Source organism: Chiloscyllium punctatum, chromosome 5 (genome assembly GCF_047496795.1).
Source record: "Chiloscyllium punctatum isolate Juve2018m chromosome 5, sChiPun1.3, whole genome shotgun sequence".
Lineage (NCBI taxonomy): Eukaryota > Metazoa > Chordata > Chondrichthyes > Orectolobiformes > Hemiscylliidae > Chiloscyllium > Chiloscyllium punctatum.
Window position 1 is genome coordinate 40,311,549 of NC_092743.1, and position 15,616 is coordinate 40,327,164.

The 15,616-nt window shown below is 42.5% G+C and overlaps 1 protein-coding gene across 16 annotated transcripts in view; it reads left to right on the top strand.

The window, feature by feature from the left end:
- Positions 1 to 15,616, top strand: part of LOC140477012 (uncharacterized) — a 426,283-nt gene that overhangs the window by 377,770 nt on the left and 32,897 nt on the right. For 15 of the 16 annotated variants that reach the window (XM_072570100.1, XM_072570102.1, XM_072570101.1 and 12 more), the window contains one exon: positions 9,366 to 9,488. The exons of the other annotated variant lie outside the window; for it this stretch is intronic. In XM_072570100.1, coding sequence (XP_072426201.1) covers positions 9,366 to 9,488 — 123 coding nt within the window. The remainder of the gene's footprint in view (positions 1 to 9,365; positions 9,489 to 15,616) is intronic. 16 annotated transcript variants of the gene reach the window in all.

Here is a 15,616-nt window from a genome sequence, read left to right on the forward strand (position 1 = left end):
AAGATAGGTTGAAAGGGAGAAGCTCAAATCAGATGTAAAAGCTATAGTAATTAAGTAACTACAAATACTTGGAAGAGGTGCTGTCTACAGTTGATTGGAAGGGAAGACTAGCAGGGAAGACAACAGCGATAGCAGATGCTTTTGAGGGTAATTCAGGAGAAACAGCAGAAATTCATCCAAAGAAAGAAAAAAAAACATAGTAAGGGGAGGATAAGGCAGCCATGGCTGACCAGGGAAGTCAGGGACAGCCCAAAAGCAAAAGAAAAAGCATACAATGTGTTGAAGATTAGTGGGGAGCCAGAGGATCGGGAAGCCTTGAAAACCAGCAGAGGACAATTAAAAAAGCAACGAGTCAGAGGGAAAAGATGAAATATAGCAGTAAACTTTAGCTAGTAATATAAAACTAGGTCGTAAGATTTTTTTAAAGAAATATAAAAGGTGAGAGAGAGGCAAGAGTCGGACTGCTAGAAAATGAATCAGGAGATGCAGGAACTGAATAAATACTTTGCATCAGTCTTCATTCATGGTGGAAAACACCAGTTGCATCCCAGAACTTGTGAGAGTCAGGGCAAAGATGAGGGCAGTAGCATTTGCTAAGGAGAAGTTCCTTGGGAAACTAAAATGTCTGGACGTCAGACTGGATGGATTATAACCACGGTTCCAAAGGAAATAGCTGAGGAGATTGTGAACGCATTAACAGATCTAAATAAGGTCCCTCACGGCATACTACTCAAGATAGTGACCTTGGGATCCAAGGCATAGTGGCATATTGAATTCAAAATTATCTGAGGCACAAAGCAGAGGGCGATTGTATAGCGGGCTATTTTTGTCACTGTGAGGCAGTTTCCAGTAGGAATCTGCAGGGCTTGGTGTTTGTCACGTCTATGAATGATTTGGTGTTGAATGTAGGAGTGTGATCAAGAAGCTCATGGAGAGTAAGAAAATCTGTAGGGTGGTAAATACTGAGGAAGATCACCATAAATTGAGGGTATCAATGGATTGCTCACATGGACACTTTAGTGACAAATGGAATCCAACTCTTAAAGTGTGAGGTAATGCACTTGGTGGATGGCTAACAAGGTAAGGGATTACACTACAAATGGTTGAAATCTTGAAAGTACTAAAATCAGTGGAACCTCAATGTGCACATTTACAGATCCCTGAAGTTAGCAGCATAACTAGACAAGATGGTTAAGAAGAAATATTGGAGTCTTACCTTTATTAATCAAGGTATACAATAAAAAGGTTATGCTGGAACTGCATTAAACATTGGTGATGCTACAACTAGAGTAGCGTATGCAGCTCTGGTCACCACATTTTTCCTGTAATGTGACTGCTGGACAGGATACAGAGGAGATTTACCAGGATGTTGCACAAGGTAGAGGATCTGACCTCTGAGAAAAGACCAGGTAAGCTGAGATTGTTTTCTTTGGAGCAGTGAAGATGGAAAGGGGATAGAGGGGAATAGGATTATTAAGAAGCTTAAAGTGTGTCTTAGGAAGGCACTATTTCCACTGTTAAAGAGGTCAATAATAGGAGAGACTAAATTTATGGTAAGAGATAGAAGACCAGGAGGAATGCTGAATTCTCTTTTTTAAAACTCAGAGGGTGGGAGGAATCTGGAAAATTCACTGTCTGAATGAGTGATTGAGTCAAAAACTCATAATATATATTTTAGTATTTTAGATGTTCACTTGCTCTAGGCCAACAACTATAATTTGGGATTTATGTAGTCATATCTTTAATGAAACAATAGGCCAAACAGATTCCTCCTAGGCTGTATACATGAGAGAAGAGTAGGTCCAGGACTAGTATTGTAAACTGAAACAGGGGGATTATGAGGGCAAATGTGAGATTGCTAAAATGAACTGAAAATTAGCTAAAGAGAGACATCAAGAGAAATGTAGCAGCAAAGGTTAAAAAGGGATATTTCAAAATACATAGAACTGATATAGAACAAAGAAAGTTTACAGCCCAGGAACAGGCCCTTCAGCCCTCCAAGCCTAAGCCAATCCAAATCTACTGTCTAAACCTGCCACCCAGTTCCTAAGCATCTGTAACCCTCTGCTCCCCACCTACTCCTGCATCTGTCCTGTCACATCTTAAATTAATCTACCGTGCCTGCCTCTACCACCTCTGCTGGCAACATGTTCCAACGCCCACCACCCTCTGTGTGAAGTACTTGCCGCGTGTATCCCCCTTAAACTTTCCACCTCTCACCTTGAAAGCGTGACCTCTTGTTATTGAATCCTTCACCCTGGGCAAAAAGCTTGTCTCTATCCACCCTGTCTATACCCTTCATGATTTTGTAAACCTCAATCAGGTCACCCCTCAATCTCCTTTTTTCTAATGAAAATAAACCTAACCTATTCAACCTCTCTTCATAGCTAGCACCTTCCATACCAGGCAACATCCTCGTAAACCTTCTCTGCATCCTCTCCAAAACGTCCAAATCCTTTTGGTAATGCAGCGACTAGGACTGTACATTGTATTCTAAATGCAGCTGAACCAATGTCTTGTACAATTTTAACATGACTTGTCAGCTGTTGTACTCAATACCCCGTCCATTCAAGGCAAGCATACTATATACCTTCTTGACCACTCTATCCACCTGTGCAGCAACCTTCAGGGTACAATGGACCTGCACTCCCAGATCTCTCTGCCCATCAACTTTTCCCAAGGCTCTTCCGTTCATTGTATAATTCACTCTCGACTTAGTCTTGCCTAAATGCATTACCTCACATTTGTCTGGATTGAAATCCATCTGCCACTTTTTCACCCAACTCTCCAGTCTATCTATATCCTCCTGTATTCTTTGACAGTCCGTTATGCTTTCTGCTACTCCACCAATCTTCGTGTCATCTGCAAACCTGCTAATCATACCAACAGTGCCCTCTTCCATATCATTTATGTATATTACAAACAACAGTGGGCCCCAACACTGACCCCTGTGGAACACCACTGGTCACCTTTCTCCATTTCGAGAAACTCCCTTCAACTACTACTCTGTCTCCCTTTGCTCAACCAGTTCTTAATCCACCTAGCTAGAACACCCTGCACACCATGTGACTTCACCTTCTCCATTAGTCTACCATGGGGAACTTTATCAAGCATCTTACTAAAGTCCATGTATATGACATCAACAGCCTTTCCTTCATCTATCGACATGGTCACTTCCTCAAAGAACTCTATTAAGTTGGTAAGGCACAATCTCCCCTGCACAAAACCATGTTGCCTATTCGTGATAAACCCATTCTTTTCTAAATATAAATAGATCCTATCCCTTAGTACTTTCTCCAGCAACTTTCCCACCATCGACGTCAGGCTCACTGGTCTGTAGTTACCCAGAATATCCCTACTGCCCTTCTTGTACAGGGTGCCAACGTGAGCAACCTTCCAATCCTCCGGCACCTCATCTGCATTTAAGAATGCCACAAAGATATCTGCCAGGGCCCCAGCTATTTCTTCTCTCGTCTTTCTCTGCAACCTGGGATCGACCAGTCCTGGGGATTTGTCCACCTTAATAACCTCTACCCTACTCAACACATCTTCCCTACTTATGTCAGCGTGATCCAGACTAATCAAATTTCTCTCTCTCTAATCTCAAGATTCATCATGTTCCTCTCCTCAGTGAACACTGATGCAAAGTAATCATTCAGAATCTCACCCATTCTCTCAGGTTTGACGCACAGCCTTCCTTCATTATCCTTTAGTGGACTAATCCTTTCTCTAGTTACCCGCTTGCTTCTTATATAAGAATAATTATATAATAATAAGGAAGCATATGTAAGGTATAGACAGGATAGATCAAGTGAATCCTTAGAAGAGTATAAAGGAAGTAGGAGTATACTTAAGAGGGAAATCAGGAGGAAAAAATGGGGACATGAGATAGCTTTGGCAAATAGAATTAAGGAGAATCCAAAGGGTTTTTACAAATACATGAAGGGCAAAAGGGTACCTAGGGAAAGAATAGGGCCCCTGAAAGATCAGCAAGGCAGCCTTTGTGTGGAGCCACACAAAATGGGGGAGATACTAAATGAGGTTTAGGGGGAGAGGGTAAAGATGTGAAAGAGACCTAAGGGGCAACCTTTTCACGCAGAGGGTGGTACGGGTATGGAATGAGCTGCCAGAGGAAGTGGTGGAGGCGAGTACAATTGCAATATTTAAGAGTAATTTGGATGCATGGGAAGGGTTTGGAGGGATATGGGCCGGATATGGGCGGGACTAGATTGGGTTGGGATATCTGGTCGGCATGGACGGGTTGGACCGAAGGATCTGTTTCCATGCTGTACATCTGAGTCTAAAATGCATTTGGATTCTACTTAATTCTGCTTGCTAAAGCTATTTCATGACCACTTTTAGCCCACTTGATTCCTCGTTTAACTCTTGTCCTACTCTTCCGATATTCCTCCAGGGCCCGTTCTGTTCTTAGCTGCATAGACCTTATGTATGCTTCCCTTTTCCTCTTGTCTAGTCATACAATTTCTCCTGCCATCCACAGTTCACGAATCGTGCCCTTCCTATCCTTTACCTTCAACGGGACATGCGCTATCTGTAAGAATAACAGGGTAGTAGTTATGGTAGGGGCTTTTAAAATTCCAAACATCAACTGGGACTGCCATAGTGTTAAGGGTTTAGATGGAGAGGAATTTGTTAAGTGTGTACAAGACAATTTCCTGATTCAGTATGTGGATGTACCTATTAGAGAAGGTGCAAAACTTGACCTACTCTTAGAAAATAAGGCAGGGCAGGTGACTGAGGTGTCAGTGGGGGAGCACTTTGGGGCCAGCGACCATAATTCTATCCGCTTTAAAATAGTGATGGAAAAGGATAGACCGGATCTAAAAGTTGAAGTTCTAAATTGGAGAAAGGCCAATTTTGACGGTATTAGGCAAGAACTTTTGAAAGCTGATTGGAGGCAGATGTTCGCAGGTAAAGGGACGGCTGGAAAATGGGAAGCCTTCAGAAATGAAGTAACAAGAATCCAGAGAAAGTATATTCATGTTAGGTTGAAAGGGAAAGCTGGTAGGTATAGGGAATTCTGGATGACTAAAGAAATTGAGGGTTTGGTTAAGAAAAAGAAGGAAGCGTATGTCAGGTATAGACAGGATAGATCGAGTGAATCCGTACAAGAGTGTAAAGACAGTAGGGAAATCAGGAGGGTAAAAAGGGGACCTGAGATAGCTTTGGCAAATAGAATTAAGCAGAATCCAAAGGGTTTTTACAAATATATTAAGGACAAAAGGGTAATTAAGGAGAGAATAGGGCCCCTCAAAGATCAGAGCTGAAAATGTGTTGCTGGAAAAGCGCAGCAGGTCAGGCAGCATCCAAGGAGCAGGAGAATCGACGTTTCGGGCATCAGCCCTTCTTCTTCTGATCTCCAGCATCTGCAGTCCTCACTTTCCCCTCAAAGATCAGCAAGGCAGCCTTTGTGTGGAGCCACAGAAAATGGGGGAGATACTGAATGAATATTTTGCATCAGTATTTACTGTGGAAAAGGATATGGAAGATATAGACTATAGGGAAATAGATGGTGCATCTTGCAAAATGTCCAGATTACAGAGGAGGAAGTGCTGGATGTCTTGAAACAGTTAAAGGTGGATAAATCCCCAGGACCTGATCAGGTGTACCCGAGAACTCTGTGGGAAGCTAGAGAAGTGATTGCTGGGCCTCTTGCTGAGATATTTGTATCATTGATAGTCACAGGTGAGGTGCTGGAAGACTGGAGGTTAGCAAATGTGGTGCCACTGTTTAAGAAGGGTGGTAAAGACAAACCAAGGAACTATAGTCCGGTGAGCCTGACATCGGTGGTGGGCAAGTTGTTGGAGGGAACCCTGAGGGACAGGATGTACATGTATTTGGAAAGGCAAGGACTAATTAGGGATTGTCAACATGGCTTTGTGCATGGGAAATCATGATTGAGTTTTTTTGAAGAAGCAACAAAGAAGATTGATGAGGGTAGAGCAGTAGATGTGGTCTATATGGACTTCAGTAAGGTGTTCGACAAGGTTCCCCATGGGAAACTGATTAGCAAGGTTAGATCTCAGGGAACAAAGGGAGAACTGGCCATTTGGATACAGAACTGGCTCAAAGGTAAAAGACAGAGGGCGGTGGTGAAGGATTGTTTTTCAGACTGGAGGCTTGTGACCAGTGGAGTGCCACAAGGATCGGTGCGGGTCTTCTCCTTTTTGTCATTTACATAAATGATTTGGATGCGAGCATAAGAGGTACAGTTAGTAAGTTTGCAGATGACACCAAAATTGGAGGTGTAGTGGACAGTGAAGAGAATTATGTCAGATTACAACAGGATCTGGACCAGATGGACCAATGGCCTGAGAAGTGGCCGATGGAGTTTAATTCAGATAAATGAGAGGTGCTGCATTTTGGGAAAGCAAATCTTAGCAGGACTTATACACTTAATGGTAAGGTCCTAGGGAGTGTTGCTGAACAAAGAGACCTTGGAGTGCAGGTTCATAGCTCCTTGAAAGTGGAGTCGCAGGTAGACAGGATAGTGAAGAAGGCGTTTGGTATGCTTTCCTTTATTGGTCAGAGTATTGAGTACAGGAGTTGGGAGGTCATGTTGTTGCTGTACAGGACATTGGTTAGGCCACTGTTGGAATATTGCGTGCAGTTCTGGTCTCCTTCCTATCAGAAAGATGTTGTGAAATTTGAAAGGGTTCAGAAAAGACTTACAAGGATGTTGCCAGGGTTGGAGGATTTGAGCTTTAGGGAGAGGCTGAACAGCCTTGAGCTGTTTTCCCTGGAGCGTCAGAGGCTTGAGGGGTGACCTTCTGGAGGTTTACAAAATTATGAGAGGCATGGATAGGATAAAAAGACAGTCTTTTCCCTGGGGTCGGGGAGTCCAGAACTAGAGGGCATAGGTTTAGGATGAGAGGGGAAAGATATAAAAGAGACCTTAGAGCATCTTTTTCACGCAGAGGGTGGTTTGTGTATGGAATGAGCTGCCAGAGTATGTGGTGGAGGCTGGTACAATTGCAACATTTAAGAGGCATTTGGATGGGTATATGAATAGGAAGAGTTTGGAGGGATATGGGCCAGGTGCTGGCAGATGCGACTAGATTGGGTTGGGATATCTGGTCGGCATGGACAGGATGGACCGAAGGGTCCGTTTCCATGCTATACAGCTCTATGACTCTACCGTTAACCAACCATAGAAAGCCTCCCACATATCAAATATGGACTTCCCTTCAAATAGCTGTGTCTAAGCCACATTTCCAAGCTCCTGCCTAAACTTGATATAATTGGCCTTGGCTCAGTTTAGTACTCTTCCCTTAGGACCACTCTCATTTTTTATTTACGAGTATTCTAAAACTTACAGAATTGTAGTCACTGTTCCCAAAGAAATCCCCCACCGCTACTTCTACCACCTGTCCTGACTCGTTCCCCAGTACCAGGTCTAATATGGCCCCTTCCCTCATCGGACTATTGACATACTGCTCTAGAAAACTTTCCTGGATGCTTCTTACAAATTCTACCCCATCCAGACCTCTGACGCTAAGTGTATCCCAGTCAATGTTGGGAAAATTAAAATCTCCTATCACCACAGCCCTACTGCCTCTACATCTTTCTATAATCTGTTTACCTATTTGTTGTTGATCTTCACGTTCGCTGTTGGGAGGCCTGTAATACAGCCCCAACAATATAACTGCACCCTTCTTATTTCTCAGTTCCACCCATCATGCTTCACCACCCAAGACCTCCATAGTGTCCTCCTTTAGCACAGCCGTGATATCATCCCTGACTAGCAATGCAACTCCACCCCCCGCCCTCCCCTTTTACTTCCCTCCCTGTCCTGTCTGAAGTGTCTATATCCTGGAACATTTAGTTGCCAATCATCATGCCCTTCCTTCAACTAAGTCTCTGTGATTGCAATAACGTCATACTCCCAGGCACAAATCCAAACCTTAAGTTCATCTGCCTTACACACTGTACTCCTTGCATTAAAATAGATGCCTTTCAGGCCACCAGTTCTTTTACGTTCATCTGTCCTCTGCCTACCCTTCCCTTTATTAATGCTATCTTCATGATTCTGACAGTCTCCAGTCTCCACCTCACTGCCTACTTGTTTTCACTTCTGGTTCCCAGTCCCCCGCCACATTAGTTTAAAACCTCCCCAACAGCAGGAGCAAAAATTCCCCCAAGGACATTGGTTCCGCTCTGGTTCAGATGTAGACTGTCCATTTTGTAATCGTCCAATCGTAAGAGGAACAAAATTGCTCAGTTTTCCTCCCATGGTCTAATTAGTGTCTTGTATAGTTTTAGCAAATCCTCCTTTCTTTTATACTCCAGTCCCTTTTAACTATTTAGGAATGGGCAATAAATATTGGTCCAGTCAATAACACCCACATCATCTGAATGAATTTAAAGGAAAAGAAACTTTATAGCTGACCATCCAGTTGCTTTTTGTGCTAATTCTTCCCCTTCTTGAGAAAATAATATATTCTGATATATAGGACTTTTGGTATTAAGTGCTCTACGTATGTTGCCTAAGAAGTAGTTTTCATATGTGAGCATCTCAGCACGATATTTGATTTTAGAAGATATTGTAGATGAGCTCAATCCACTTTTTATCTGATATCGATGTAATGATTATAAATCGGGATTGGGAATTTCCCTTGACCCCTGAAGCCGATGACATTAACTTTTTGTTTTTATGACTAATATTAGCTTGCTTGCTTGTTTTCTGTGTATATTTGGTTACTGCAAAGCTAAACAGCACTTTTATCTTCTAAGTGATGGATAAGTAAAATTACATGCTATATTTGTGTGATTTGTTGCCTGCTAGTTGCCAGCTCTGCCCAATATTAAGGTCTGGTTTGCTTTAATGCATGTGCTTCCTGAATTCTGTTATTTAGTCAGTGCAAAAAGTATATAGGATTTTAGGATGGCTTAAGAAAATGTTTTCTTCTAACTCAAATTGTTTGACATCTGTGGAAATTGTTGAGGAAGTTGAGCAGTGGAATAAGGGTGTGGTATACATTAATTTAGAGTACTTCCATTAAGTTCAAGCAAAAGGAAAATTATCTCTGCCTTAAATTGAGATTTACCATTTTGGGTTGTTTCTTTATTTATAATCTTGGTTCTGTTAAACTTCTAATAGAGAAAATATGTTTTGGAACATCAGTGGATAAACAACTTTTGAAATCCAGTTAAGCCATAAGAAAATGAAATGTTGTACGACGTTCTGTAAAACTTTGTCCTGTTACACTGTGTGATTTCTCTTTAATGTTAATTGTGTTCTCTGGGATAATTATTCAATTCCATTTCATTCCAGGATATTTTTCTTCATTACATCTGTCTGTGTGCTTGTTTTTTTTTCTCCATCCCTTTTATCGTGCATTTAGGCTAAACCAGTAGAGAAAAGACCTGAACCAGTAAGATTGAGCCGAAAAGCTGAATCCAGCACTGTGACTCGAGTTACTAAAACCACAACCATGAAAGATAGCCAAAAACAAAGCAATGGCAAAGTGAGTGAATGAAAACATCAGTTTTGATTTTGCATTCATTTCTAAGTTGAATATGTGTTTCTGCATTTCAATGATTTTTCCATCATGATCCCTGTCTACATAAATGAAGATTGTTCATAACATGAAAGGTTCAGTGGAATACTTGCCTGTTGGAAACTGAGTCAAATAAAGTGAACACTGCTGTAATAATCTGAACAATGACAATTTTTATTTATACAGCACTGTTCAGACAGAGAATTCTGGCTGTGCCTTTCTTCTCACTCCTTCCAGTCATCTTTCTCATTTCCATTGCACATTTTCAATCCATCTTTCCACCTCACTCCTTTCCCTTTCCTGTCTCTTTCATGTTTTCTCATTCTGCCAAGTTCATCCTTCATTTCTCGTCTATTCCCTTCTCATGTTCCCCTCTTCTTCTCCCCTCATCACCCCCATCATTCCACTCCATTCTTCTTCTCATTTCAACCATACAGTTTCAGTTATTATTCTCTCCCCCCATTTCCCCTTCTACTCCTTTCCTCCCCTTTCCACCTCCATGTTCTCTGTCTCCTCTTGTCTTCAGTGCAGGCATGTTCAGAATAGCATCCATCTGCGATGTAACAATTCTGTGAATTTTCTTAACCCTGTCTCCCTCTTTCTCTCCATAATTCAGTGATCCCTGTTCATAGAGTATGTTGTGTACTGCTCAGGATAATGCTTGATTTTCCTTCTCCAGATGCTAGTAAGGTACTAGGGAGTGTTGCTGAACAAAAAGATTAGTTCCTTGAAAGTAGAGTCATAGATAGATGGGATAGTGAGGAAGGCATTTGGTATGCTTTCGTTTATTGTTCTTAGCATTGAGTATATGGAGGTCATGTTGCAACTGTACAGGACATTGGTTAGGCCACTTTTGGAATATTGCGTGCAATTCTGGTTTCCTTCCTATCAGAAGGATGTTGTGAAACTTGAAAGGGTTCAGAAAAGATTTACAAGGATGTTGCCAGGGCAGGAGGATTAGAGAGCTATAGGGAGAGGCTGTTTTCCCTGGAGTGTCCGAGCTGAGGGGTGATCTTATAAAAGCTTTTATAAAATCATGAGGGACTTGGTTAGGGTGAATAGACAAAGTCTTTTCCCTGGGATGGGGGGAGTCTAGAACTAGAGGGCATCGGTTCAGGGTGAGAGAGGAAAGATATAAAAGGGACCGAAGGGGCAACTTTTCCAAGCTGATGGTGGTACGTGTATGGAATGAGCTGCCAGAGGAAGTGGTAGAGGCTAGTACAATTACAGCATTTAAAAGGCATCTGGATGTGTATATGAATAGGAAGGATTTAGAGGAATATGGGCCAAGTGCTGGCAAATGGGACTAGATTAGGTTAGGACATCTGGTCAACATGGACGAACTGGTCTGAAGGGTCTGTTTCTGTGCTGTACATCTCTATGACTCGATGCTTGCATTTGTTTACAGAGGCACAGGGTGACTGGCTTGCACATATTAAGGTTTGACTTTTTAGTTAAAAGTCACAACCTCTCAGCAATGCTGAAGAAAAATGTACTGGTTTTCTTCATGTTAGTGTTTTTTTCTCTCTGCAGGGAATAGAGATAGCACCTGAGTTTACGGAGATCTGATAGCTTATCCCTATCTTGTTCACAGCCCAGAGTTGTTCAGCCACCTGGAAGCTAATCACATAGTTGGTAGACAGAAAGTCTTTATCATTGGGCTGTGAACTACTGACCAGTTATCAATCAGCTGCTTGTTACCGGCTGAATCTCCATTTGTACATTTCCCTCCATTTGTAAACCTTCTAGTACTGCATGAGCCAGTAGTTGTGCGAAGAGTCCACTTACTTACTTTCCAAAAGTGCACCAACCCCTGAACAATTCTTGTGTTTTTAAAACCATTCTTTTCCCATTTCCGTTCACAAGCAAAAATACAAAAATATTTTTAAAAGTAGTCTTTATAGGTCTTCACCCTTAAAAAGATAAGATTTTTTTTATTAACAATGCATTAACGATTTGTCTTGGCATAGGACACTGTTTCAACATATGTAAATGCTGTGAAGCTTGAAATTGTGGTAAAATGATGCAAATAATAGATTTCAAAACGACAGGATTGGTGGTGTGATTGCTTATTTGGCAGTTAAAGTTTCAGGCCGAAACATATAATGTATTTTGGTATTAAAAAAATCAACTGTACAAGCTGAGTGGTACAATTTCAAAGTGGATTCTTGGAGTATTTGTACACAATTCATTGAAGGTTAACTAAACAGTTTAAAAATGTCTGAGATCTTGGACTTGTAAACAGAGGTGTTGTGTTCAAAAGCAGGAAAGTTGTGATAAATTTATATAGAAGTACTAAATCAGCCTCAATTAGATAACCAACGTATGTCTAATTCTGAGCATCATATTTTGGAAAAACACAAAGGAATTAGAGAGGGTATAGAAGAGGATATACTGATATGTTTCCAAGTATGAGAATTACAGTTATCCAGGAAATACAAGAAAAGCTGGAGTTCTGCTTCAGAGAGGAGAGGAGGGTAAGAGACTATTTGGTGGGGTTGTTTAGGTATAGTACATAAACTGTTTCCGTAGCCAAAGGGCACATTTTAAGTTGATATGTGGAAAAACATTTTTGTGCAGTGAGTGGTTAGGATTTGAAATGTATATCCAGATAGGATGGTGGACATCGATTCAGTAATAGCGTTCAAAGGAGAATTGAATAAATACTTGGAACAATAAAATGCTGTGGAGGAAAATGGGCAAAGAGGTGGGCTCGCTGAGTTGTTGTTTTGAAAGAACAAGAGCAGATTTGATGTCCTTGCCCTGCCCAGTGATCTGAGAGAAGTGGCCTGTTCAGTCCCACGAAAACCCGTAATAGAAACCGCCAACCCTAAGAACTCTGGGAAGATGTCAACCTTAAATAAAGAAAGAGCTGATGATGGCCAGCAGTTCTATAATTCCTTCCTTTGCCCAAATCTCTACCTCTAGTCTGAAAGTACAGTACGTTTCCCTCACCACCTGTTCATTTGTAAACCTTATAGTACTGCATGAGCCAACAGTTGCATGAAGCAAAGTAAGCAATGACAGTGAGTAGAGTGCATGCATGCCTGCGATTGTGAAGCTAGCATGGATACATTCATTCTTTATCTGATAGACACCATAAACTAGAGCTGAGAGAACAAAGACAATGGAGGCTGAAATTTGCTGAGAGATCTGCTTTGTTGCCAGTGGATATGCTTCAACCCTTGCTATAATGCGAAAGGAAATAAAATCCTTTGGTTTAAAACAAAATGTTATTCAGACTCTAATTATGCTGTTTGCTGTTAATCCTTTTTAAAATGGTGTGGTTAACGCTTAATGTTAGGGTTACAAGGAGTAGGATGTATTTGTGTTGCAGTGATTCACAGATTAGAGTTTGAAGGTGACAGACCTGTCTCTCTCTGCTCTCATTAGCCCGATTTGACATGACAACGTCTGTGGAGGGGGAGGAGCAGAAAGAGAAGTTGTCGGATGGTGCCTTAGCGGAAATGTAATAATCATTCAAACAGAAGCTAAGTTAGTGATGGAATCTGTTGTTACTGCTGTAATGGAAATAAGGCAGAGCTCTGCATATAAAATTATATACCACACTGCAGACTTCTTTTTAAATGACAGTGCAGTTTAATGAGACTATAATTAATATTTGTTATAGATGAACTAGTTTTAGCATGGAGGTGGGGAGAAAAGAGTGGAAGAATATGGAAAATTGGTAGGAAACATCAGTATTTGTGGGAACAGATATCATGAATGTGGGTGAATTGTTGATGTAGAATAATAAGTAGCTACATGTGTCTTGATCAAAAAGTGGGGGATGGAAGGGAGCTAAGGCATCTCCTCAATCATGATCTGGTGGCAACCTGTTGGGAATTGACTTGATATTAAAGTTTTGATAGCTTGTTGAACTTACCTGGCCTGCTAGCTAGGGGATGTTTTATTCAGTCGTGTGTTGTAGGCATTGCTGGCTTAGCCTCCAGTTATTGCTCATTCCTCATTGCTCCAGAGAAAATGAAAGTGAGCTGCTGTCAGACTATGATAATCAATGGGATGTAAGAACACACACATTCTGTGGGTGGCACAGTGGTTAGCACTGCTGCCTCACAGCGCCAGAGACCCGGGTTCAATTCCCGCCTCAGGCGACTGACTGTGTGGAGTTTGCACATTCTCCCAGTGTCTGCTGGGGTTTCCTCCCACAGTCCAAACATGTGCTGGTTAGTTGAATTGGCCGTGCTGAATTGCCCGTAGTGTTAGATGCAGGGGTAAATGTAGGGGAATGGGTATGGCTGGGTGCGCTTCGGCAGGTCGGTGTGGACTTGTTGGGCCGAAGGGCCTGTTTCTACACTGTAAGTAATCTAATCTAATCTAATCTGTTAGGAAGGGGATTCCAGGAATTTTGCCTCTGTGACAGTGAAGGGATGACGATGCAACTTCCAAATCAGAATGCGTGGCTTGGGGTTCCTGTGCATTTGCTTCCCTTGTCCAACAAGGTTTGGAAGTTCCAGTTAACTGAGCCTGATCAGTTGCTGTAGTGCATCCTGGAAATGGTACGCACTGCTGCCACTGTTCGCGGTACAGGGAAGGAACGTTGAAGGTGGTGATGGGGTGCAACTCAAGCAGGTAGCTTTGTCCTGGATGATATTGAGGTGCTTGAATTATAGTGGATCTGTACCTATCTAACTAAGTAGAGAGTTTTCCATTGTGTTTCTGGTTTGTTCTTTGTAGGTGGCATACAAGCTGGATTGGAGATAGTTGCTCATCAACAGCTGCAACCAACCTCCTTTGTGCCACATATGACTCCAAACAATGGAGAGTTTTCTCCTAATTCTCATTACTGTAGTTTTGTTAGTGCTCCTTATTGCCATTCCTGGTTAACTGCTGCCTTAATGTCAATTTTGACTTTACCCTTGGCATGCATCTATTTTGTCCATGTTTGAAAAAAGCCTGCAGTGAGGTCAGGTTCTGAGCGGTCCTGGCAGAACCCAAACGGACAATCAGTGAGAAGGTTATTGCTCAGCAAGGGCTGTTTGATAGCACTGAGAATGACACCTGGCTGCTGTGTCTGGTGCATATAGTGAACTGCAGCTGGCCTCCATATATCTTCATTGATGCAGACTTAGATTTAACTATTCAAGTGAATGAGGGGACAGAACTGAGTATGGTGGCCACCACCAAGGTGAAGGTGCTAGAAAAACTGAATGGCCTGAAGGTGGATAAATAACCTGGATCAGATGGACTACACTCCAGAGTTCTAAGGGGGATAGCTAAAGAGATAGTGGAGGCATTAGTGGTGATTTTTCAGAAATCGCTAGTGTCAGGGAGGGTCCCAGACTACTGGAAAATCGCCACCATGGCACCCCTGTGTGTCCAGCAGGCTAAGATAAAAGGTAGGGAGGAGGGACTTGGGGGACGGGCGTTCGGAATGTGATAGGTGGAAGGAGGTCAAGGTGAGGGTGATAGGCCGGGGTGGGGGCGGAGAGGTCAGGAAGAAGATTGCAGGTTAGCAAGGCAGTACTGAGTTTGAGGGTTGGGACTGAGACAAGGTGAAGGGAGGGAAAATGAGGAAACTGGAGAAATTTCCTCATTTCCCCTCCCCCCACCTTGTCTCAGTCCCAACCCTCGAACTCAGTACCGCCTTCCTAACCTGCAATCTTCTTCCTGACCCCTCCGCCCCACCCACACTCCGGCCTATCACCCTCACCTTGACCTCCTTCCACCTATCACATTTCCAACGCCCTCCAAGTCCCTCCTCCCTATCTTTTATCTTAGCCTGCTGGACACAATGGATTTATCTACCTGACCTTCAATAAGGCCTTTGACAAGATATTGCACAGGAGGCTACTGAGTAAGATAAAGGCCCATGGTGTCAGAGGGAAGGTGCTGGCATAGATAGAAGCCTGGGTAAAAACAATGACTGCAGATGCTGAAAACCAAATACTGGATTAGTGGTGCTGGAAGAGCACAGCAGTTCAGGCAGCATCCAACGAGCAGCGAAATCGACGTTTCGGGCAAAAGCCCTTCATCAGGAATAAAGGCAGTGAGCCTGAAGCATGGAGAGATAAGCTAGAGGAGGGTGGGGGTGGGGAAAGAGTAGCATAGAGTACAATGGGTGAGTGGGGGAG